The sequence below is a fragment of the Mandrillus leucophaeus genome, unplaced genomic scaffold (genome assembly GCF_000951045.1).
Source record: "Mandrillus leucophaeus isolate KB7577 unplaced genomic scaffold, Mleu.le_1.0 Scaffold30, whole genome shotgun sequence".
Lineage (NCBI taxonomy): Eukaryota > Metazoa > Chordata > Mammalia > Primates > Cercopithecidae > Mandrillus > Mandrillus leucophaeus.
In genome coordinates, this window is record NW_012103143.1 from 1915687 (window position 1) to 1925432 (window position 9746).

The 9746-nt window shown below is 43.3% G+C and overlaps 1 protein-coding gene across 1 annotated transcript in view; it reads right to left on the bottom strand.

Moving 5' to 3' along the window:
* Positions 1-9746, bottom strand: part of CHKA (choline kinase alpha) — a 57192-nt gene that overhangs the window by 29411 nt on the left and 18035 nt on the right. The window contains exon 3 of the mRNA XM_011987080.1: positions 3841-3894. Coding sequence (XP_011842470.1) covers positions 3841-3894 — 54 coding nt within the window. The remainder of the gene's footprint in view (positions 1-3840; positions 3895-9746) is intronic.

Here is a 9746-nt window from a genome sequence, read left to right on the forward strand (position 1 = left end):
TCTCCAGGTTTGCCTTCCAGAGCCAAGAGGTCTGTTTCAGGCCTTCCTTTTTCTCTTCATGTCAGAGAGGGCACAATTTCTGGCAATTAGGTCTGAGGCACATCCATGAGTGGATGACGGAAGAGGAATGAGAGGAAAAGGTTGTTAGTGGATGAGGAGGTCAAGATACAGAGCCCACAGAATGACAGCAGGAACCAAAACAAACTCAGAGGCTGAGCCATGGACTGAAATCTTCACCAAGGGATGAGAGCCGTCAGGAGGAGTCAAGGGCTAGAGCCACAGGTGTGAGCCTCACAAAACTGGGTTTTCAACACAGGAGACATGGCAAGCAGGAATGAGGAAGGAGCAAGAAGGCACCAACCCCACTAGTGGCCCTGAGGTACTTGGAAAGTGACTGAGGAAACCGCCTCCTCTGGAGAAGGCTGTAGGGCAGGGAGTCTCCTGAGACAGTGAGGTTTGGAGAAGACCATTTAGTGGAGGAAATGTTCAGAAGAGCAGGGTCTGCAGACCAAAACCGGCAACTCAAAAGGGCTCAAGTAAGAAGATAAAACCAACTCCTCCACTCTGACAACCACCTGCCTACCCTTTGACCCAAATCTCTGCCGTTTCTCGGGAGGCCCTGAAGAGGGAGAAGTGGTGCTGCTATAACTGAAGGGTCACCTGAGGTGAAGGCATCTGAACCTGATGAGAGGAATGGACAACAGTGTGTACCAGTAGGCAAGGGTAGAACGTCTGAGACGTCCACTGGCAGCAGCCGCCACCAGCCTTCAGCAATTCTTCACTGCGTCCTGCTCTGTACCCGCTTCTGTAGTTGCAGTGGGACAGCAGGAAGCAGCAAAAGCCTGTTTTGAGTTCAGCGTCTCGTGTGAGCAAAAATCATATAATACTGAAAATTTACAGCCATAGAAAGTGCAAAGGACCCAGGGGCAGTGGCTCATGCCTGTAATACCAACACTTTGGGAGGCCGAGGTGGGCAGATCACTGGAGGTGACGGGTTTGAGACCAGCCTGGCCAACATGGCGAAACCCCGTCTCTACTAAAAGTACAAAAATTAGCTGGGTGTGGTGGCACATGCCTGTAGTCCCCAGCTACTCAGAAGGCCGAGGCACAAGAATTATGCCTCACCACCTTGGAGGTGGAGGTTACAGTGAGCCAAGATGGCACCACTACACTCCAGCCTGGGCAACAGAGCGAAACTCTGTCTCAAAAAAAGAAAAGAAAGAAAGAAAGTGAGTGCAAAGGGCTGGGCGCGGTGGCTCAAACCTGTAATCTCAGCACTTTGGGAGGCCAAAGGAGGCAGGCAGATTTCTTGAGCTCAGGAGGTCAAGACCAGCCTGGGCAATATGGCAAAACCCCATCTCTAGGAGAAATACAAAAAATTAGCCAAGCGTGGGGGCATGTACCTGTAGTCCCAGCTACTCGGCAAGCTAGGCAGGAGGATCGTTTGAGCCTAGGAGAAGGCTTCACTGAGCTGCAGTTGCGCCACTGCATTCTAGGCTGAATGACAAAGTGAAACCCTATCTCAAGAAAGAAAAAAAAAAAAAAATGCAAAGAAGTCCCTGGTGTTGTGAGAGCATGAAACGAAAGCCCCAACCTTGTCTGGAAAGCCAGGAGGGGCCCTGTGCAAGAAGCCCCAGCCGATCCTCATTATGAGAAGAGCTAGGGGGTGGGAAACAGGTGAAGGCCTGGAGCCAGCCAACAGAAAAGGCATCTGCAAAGGCTCAGGGCAGGGAAAAAACCACAGGGTTTAGGACAACCTGGCTGGAGGGAATGAAGGGCAGGGGAAGCAGGTTGTGAGCTGAGGCTGGAAAGGTCAGCAGGGGTCAGACTACTGAGGACATGGGAGGCAAAGGCCCCCTTAACCTGGCCAGAGGTGTAGAGCGAACGTGGAAGGATCTTAAGCAAGGGGTGGACACGAGAGGGTCGGCAATTCAAAAAGATGACTATGGCAACGACAAAGGGAATAGTTTGTGGGATACAAGAGAAGGCGGCAGATGTAAGGTGCAATTCAAAGGCAATATCAACATCATGGTTAGGATGCCAGGGTAAGTGACAGCAGGATCGCGGAGGTAACGCCCTGCTTTCTGGCCTGGGAACTAACTGGCTGAGCAACCAAGAAAAAGAGATCACCAGAAAGGACTAGATTTTGATTGTGCTGTGGGGGGATGTGAAGAGCCCAAGCATGCAGCGTAGGACATGGCGAGTTTGAGGGGCGTGTGAGATATCGGAGGAGAGACTGCTAGCCAGTGGCATTAGTTCCAAGTCGAGGTCAGGGCTGGAGGAAAAATGCAGTGGCCCTTTGGCCTATAGATCAGGTGACTGAGGGAGAGAGGACAACATAGAAGAGGGCCGATGGTCAAACCATGGGGCGCCCCAGCATGTAGACAGCCAGATCTGTACTGTGTCTCTGTGTCATGGCTACCCTCAGGAAAGGAAACATTTCAAAAGGGCAGAGGGTCATGTCAAATGCTACTGAGAAGTCAAAATAAAATGAGAACTGAAAAGTACTTTGGATTTAGCATCACGGAGGTCCTTGTGATCCAACATTTTCAGCTACCAGGATGTCCAAAGGTCTCTGTACAAAGGGCCTGGAATGGTTGACAACAGAATGTCAATCACTTCCCACCCAAGGACTTCCCAGTCACTGTCACTCCAGACAGCACAAGTTCTAGATCTTCTAGCAGGGCCCCCAGAGCACGACACATGCAAAACAAGCTGCTGAAACATGTGGAAAAAATATCATCACTTTCATTCCTTTCTTAGCTCAATTGTTTTAATGTCTATTTCTTGATTTTTTTTTTTTTTTTGCATTGGGGGAACAGTGTCTTGCTCTGTCACCCAGGCTGGAGTGCAGTGGCACAATATGGGTTTACTGCAACCTCCGTCTCCCAGGTTCAAGCAATTCTCCTGCCTCAGCCTTCCAAGTAGCTGGAATTACAGGTGCCCACCATCATGCCCAGCTAATTTTTCTGTTTTTAGTAGAGACGGGGTTTCACCTTGTTGGCCAGGCTGGTCTTGAACTCCTGACCTCATGATCCACCTGCCTCAGCCTCCCAAAATGCTGGGATTACAGGCGTGAGCCACCACACTCAGCCTATTTCTTGGCTATTTTTATATTGATTATAAAAATTTTACAATTGGTAAAAGTGATGTAGCGATGTGTGCGTGTATCTACATCTTAGATCCACGTATGTCGCGCATGTGTGCACATGCACCCTTCTCTGTGAGCCTGCACATAACGGCAGAGATGCTCAAAAGGTGCTTACGCTGGGGCATGCAGACCAACACCCCAGACCCCTGCTTCTGAGGCTCCATCCATCAGTGCTCTCGGCCTCAAGCCATCTGCACATGTGAGTTTCAGAGAGTGGGGTCACATTCTCTAAGTCTAGGAAGAAGCTTTTCCAACTTGGGTATCATGCATAGGAAAAAACACTGCTGTTTGCCCAGGGAAAAAGGGTGGTCACCAAAACCACTGGGCCGTGGGTACGACCAAGAGGGGGTGAGAAAGGCATCAGAGCAGCGGCAGCCAAGGCCTCCACATTGGGTACCACACACGAATGCTCCCCTGCTGCCATCTGCCAGCATCCCATTGCTGTTTCGATTGCCATAAAGACACCAAACTTCCACAGTCTACACTCTCAGGAGGAAAGAGGAATACCCACTGCTCACTCAGTCTCTGCAAGGTGGCTTCCAATAAATATACCAAGAGCCCCTCCTGGCAGAAAGATAGATCAGGATTTTCCAAGGGTAGATAAGAGACACTGCCAAGCCCTGGAGTAGCAAAGGGTGGCTAACACCAGTTCACATCTCAAACAGATGCAGAAAGACTCAATTACTTACTTGAAATTCATTTTCTTTCTGAGCTTGTTCGGATCCCTCTTTATTACAGGATCTCTATGAATGAGAAAAAGGAAACACTTCCAGTGAGATGGGGAACACTGAACAAACACTAACTTTGCAACCACCAGAACAGTCAGGGTTTACAAAACATCACAGGTCTTTAAGGAAGATTTCTCAGCCCACCGATGTGACGGGCAGCATCTAATGCACCAGCAGCCTCCAGCACTAGTACCAACGCCTTAGAAAGTGCTTCATTGCTTTATGAGAAAAGGGATGTGCTGGTGAGACCCGATAGCTGCACGTCTCACAGCCGCCCCATGTACCTTTCACAATTTCATTGTTAGAGGAAAGTCAATAGAGTGCACTCTTCCAATCAGGCCTTCTAAAGACAAGCGGTCAGGCTGAGTCTCTCACCAATTTAGCTACGTGGTTCTCTCAAGTCAACCTGCAAGAACAGGGAGTGTAAACATGCCTGTGGACAGCTGTGGTCAGCACAGAACTCGGACAGAGAAGAAAGCGCTGTGCAGGCAGGAAACCTGGCACAAAATCTGTGCAGACATGCCCTGCCGACTCGCCACTTTCCCGGAGTAACCCCTCTAGTTCAGTCGGTCACCAGCTCAAGCTGAACTGTTCCTCCACCATAAAGAGGACTGTGTGAATTTAATAAAGTCTCTAAAATTATTTCACATATTAATATATTAAGAAATACTTTTACATCACTTTCCTCAATGAAATTGCAAATTTATGGTAACCTGGATTCTAGCAATAACAACACACTAGATCATTAACTACCATAAACAACCCTTGGGCTACATTCTTCATGGCACAGATCATACATTTTAAGAGCAACCCCCCACCCCAAATGCTTTAAAATCCTTCGTACTATCTTTAATAAGGGAATGGGGAAAAGTAAAGTCAGAAACTTGTGTCATGACAAACTTTTATACTCAAACACTGCCTCTAAAAATGTTACTTGTTACAATTAAACTAAGTCTGCTTAAGCCAGACCCAAAAGGAATCCCATAAAGGAAACCTCTTTAAAAAAATTTAATGTAACAGATTCTTGAACATCCCATGAAAAACATACCTTTCCATTCCACAGCTTTATCAAAAATACCTGTACCAAGGGTGGAAAGTGTGGACAGGAAAAAAAATGCCACGTTAAGCAACACCAGCTACTCTAGCACCAATCAAAAACCTAGTGATTTAAAGCAACCACTCATCCATCACACACTGAAATAACATTCCAGACATTTTAATGCATGTTTTGTATAAACAGTACATGTTCTATCTTACTCAATACAAAACTAAACAAAAGAAGTACCCATGTTCATAAATCTATTTGCAAAAGACTCTTAATATTTGCACTGATACATATTCAATACTATATTTAGCATACAGTTAAGTATACTTGGTACAAAGTACAGAAAGTACAAATGGGGATTTATGATATTTTCATTTGTGTAATCTGCAGTTCTCTAATAAAAAGATGTTACACGTTAAATCCCGTTACAATGAAAGTTATAAAAATCAAAATACTACAAAAATGCTTTCAGATCTTTGCAGATGATTTGATGTGCGATGTGGTAAGCACTGGAAAGCTTCACTTCACCCTAATTCCAAATACTCTCGTGACTGCACTATTACCTTAGACTCTGCTTTGGTGGTCGCCCCTTCCAAGCAGTCTGTAAATTCCTAATGAATAGGGACTGCATCTTTTCTTGATGTTAGTCTTCTCCCAGAGCACCAAGCAAATCTTGATGCCCACTACACTTTTTAGGCTGCAAGAATAAATGAACGCTCCAGAGCGGTACAGCACGAGGCAAGTGAGCCCAAGGAGCTGCCTGGTGCCATGCAGCCAACCAGCAACAGCAAATTCCCATCCAGGATCTTGGTAACAAGGAAGCTAGCCGTGGGGTTAATTAGAAATGCCCCTTCAGAAGTCCTTGTGCTTTTTTCCCCAAAGAAACTTAAGAATAAAAAAGTTCTATGATATATTACATATTAATACTTTGCAGTATAAGCTTTAAGACAAATAAGAAAGTTTGATACTCTTCTGAAATTGTTGTAACGGGATTTGACCTGTACACAATTCTAAATGACTATGGTTATTCCTATGCTGTTGTTACTCTAACTGTATCTTCTTAGGGAGATACAGTTAATGGGTTATTTAGCCATCAGAAGTCCCTTTCCCTTATCTAATGGTGCTCTCAAAAGCAAGTTACTTCATCCAAAGTTAAAAATTGGCTGAGTCCCCAAGGCCTTGCCTTTCTTTAAACATATTGGCACTATAAGTGGTAGTAAATTCCATGATAATCTCCCCTGCCCACTCCCCCTCAGTCCACCTCCATATGAATTCATTACTTATACCAAAAGAGCACCATTATGAAGGCAAGATGGACTTCTGCAATATCCAGCCCTCTGTTCTGTTTCCTCAGTACAGAATGTTCAGTCTCCCTAAGTCCTGTAAATAAGAAGTGTAAGACCAGGAAATCTCAAACCAAGTGGATACTCATGGAAAGGTAAGAGAAGAACTTTTTCGTCCAGGAAGACAGGAAGTTAAATACATTTTGGGGCCCGGCGCGGTGGCCCACGCCTGTAACCCTAGCACTTTGGGAGGCTGAGGCAGGTGGATCATCTCAGGTCAGGAGCTTGAGATCAGCCTGACCAACATGGTGAAACTCCAACTCTACTAAAAATACAAAAAAATTAGCCGGGCATAGTGGCACGTGCCTGTAATCCCAGTTACTCAGGAGGCTGAGGCAGGAGAAACACTTGAACCCCGGAGGAAGACGTTGCAGTGAGCTGAGATCATGCCACTGCACTCCAGCCTAGGTGACAAGAGCAAAACTCTGACTCCAAAAAAAAAAAAAAATATATATATATATATAAGTATATATATAAGCATCTGTGGGATTTCACTTCAGTGACATAAATTCATTTGAAGCAGATATTAAAACACATTGTATATTTAGTATGACATCAAACTTTTCTCTAACAAGTTAATAAAAATTATCTTCTATAAGTTATAAAACAAAACTAAGCTTTTTATATTTATTAGAAATTTGAACACTGGTTATTTAATATTAAGTAATTATTAAATTTTTTAAATGTGAACATTACTGTGGTCATTTTAAAAAAATCATCTTGTATAGATACAGACTGAAACATTTACAGAATAATATAACACCTGGAATTTGCTTCAAAATAACCCTGGGGGAGTAAATGAGGGAAAAGATGGAAGAAGATTGGCTGGTGAGGGGAAGATGAAGAATGGACACTAGGGTTCATTATACTCTTCTACTTTAGGGTATATCTGAAATTCCCCATAATAAAAACTTTTAAAAAATAAACATTGAAATTTCAAGACCTAAGAAATCAGAATGTCTCAATTATGCCTAAGACACCCAACTCCATAAATATACTGAAAACCACTGAATTCTACACTTAAAAGGCACATAATAATAAAAAATATATTGCCACTGGCTTCCTCCCACCTTTCTTTCCTTCCTATTTTGGGCTTAGTTTTCAAGAGAATCTTAAGTTAGAGTCATATATTCATTAGCCTGTGATGTAGGAAATAAAAGAGGCTACAGTGACGGCATTAATAAAGGAGGCGTAATTACGATTTTAAAGTTAGCTTTTAAGAGGTGAAACTTTAAAAAAAAATTTGGAGACTGGGTCTCGCTCTGTCTCTCAGGCTGGAGTGCAGTGGCAGGAATAGGGCTCACTGCAGTCTCAACTTCCCCAGGTTGAGCAATCCTCCTGTCTTAGCCTCCTAAGTAGCAGGACCACAGGCATGTGTCACTATACCTGGCCTTTTTTTTTTTTTCTTGTAGAGGTGGGATCTCACTGTGTTACCCAGGCTGCTCTTGAACTCCTGAGTTCAAGTGATCCTCCTGTCACAGTCTCCCAAAGGGCTGAGATTACAGGCATGAGCTGCCATGACCAGCCTGAAAAAGATCTTTTGATTGGCCAAGAACTTTTAAATTTAAAAATGAAATTCCTGAAAGTCTAAATTATATTAGCTAGGGAGTAAAATGAAAAAATAGAGGACTTACATTTTTACTTTAAATACTTCTATACTTTAAAAAGTGCTTAAAAGCTTGTATTATTTTTATAATAAATACATTTGGTGCAAGGTTTCAAATGTTTACTTTTCTAACAAAATTGCATTTTAAGGCTTTGGGTTTTGTTTTGTTTTTTGTTTTTGATACAGCGTCTCATTCTGTCACCTAGGCTAGAGTGCAGTGGTGCGATCTCAGCTCATTGCAACCTCTACCTCCTGGGTTCAAGTGATTCTCCCACCTCAGCCTCCTGAGTAGTTGGGATTACAGGTGTGCGCCACCACGCCCGGCTATTTAGGCTTTGTATTTTAAATGAGACTATGAAAAGCAGTAAATGTTCATATTATAGAGCACGGGTTTTCAAAATGTTCTACTTCATGCTTTAAAAATAAAATGGGCCAGGCACGGTGGCTCATGCCTGTAATCCCAACAGTTTGGGAGGCCGAGGCAGGCAGATCACGAGGTGAAGAGATAGAGACCATCCTTGCCAATATGGTGAAACCCCCTCTCTACTAAAAATACAAAAATTAGCTGGGTGTGGTGATGTGCGCCTGTAGTCTCAGCTACTCGGGAAGCTGAGGCAGGAGAATCGCTTAAACCCAGGAGGCTGAGGTTGCAGTGAGCCAAGATCACACCACTGTACTCCAGCCTGGCGACAAAGCGAGACTCCGTCTCATAAAATAAAATTTAAAAAAATCAATAAGTAGTAAGACAACTCCAGGACCAAGAAGGAAGAGACATCTCTTTATTGTATTTTGTGTTATATAATTTTAGGATTCAAAAACCTACTTTAAGTTACCTAATGTTCCACAATACAGCAGGTGTATTTCTTTTAACCTATTTAAGCCATTAGACAGAATAAACTTACTTGGCCAGTACTTAATGAAAGACTTCTCTAATACTGAGGGAAGTAGGTTTATGACTAAATGAATAAAGCCCCACTGGGAGATGAAACAAACCAGCACCTCAGTTTTCTCTAGAGTCTGTGCATAGTAAGAATTGGTGAAAGTGGCATAAAGAAAGTGTCGTTAAGTCACATAGAGCTATCATTTAAATGTCATTTAAAACATCTTTAACATCTGAAACATTTATCTTCAAAGTGTCTTTAAAGGTCCACTACCTACATGAGCTGCTTGTGAGACAGATTTTAAAAAGTGATGAATCAGCTACAAAGAACACCATGTCATCAATAGCAAAATAAATTGGAAATGCTATTTAAGAAACCAAATCATTATGATTATGGATAATATAATATGAGCCAGGCACAGTGGCTCACGTCTGTAAAATCTTAGCACTTTGGGAGGCTGAGGGGGGAGCAGATCATTTGAGGTCACGAGTTCAAAACTATCCTGGCCAACATGGTGAAATCTCTTCTCTACTAAAAATACAAAAAAATTAGCCAGGCCTGATGGCAGGCGCCTGTAATCTCAGCTATTTGGAAGGCTGAGGCGGGAGAATGGCTTGAACCTGGAAGGCAGAGATTGCAGTGAGCCAAGATCGCCCCACTGCACTCCAGCCTGGGCAATAGAGTGAGACTTCATCTCACACACGCACAAAAAAATCATAATACAAAATAGAAACAGGTACTGTTAAATATAATGGTGGCTGCTGAACTAAAATGATACACAAATGAGAGTACAGGGTTTTTGTAGAAAAAAATTTGTGCCATCCATTTTTTAATAGAAAAAAAGAAAAATACATACAAAAAAAGAAAACTAAGAAACATGGATAACATTCTCTTCTTCCTACCACTCCTTCCTCACCAAAAAATAACTAAATGGATCATTCACCTTACTGTCTCTTTTAAAGGCTTTACATAAAACAGTAAATTGATTGTGA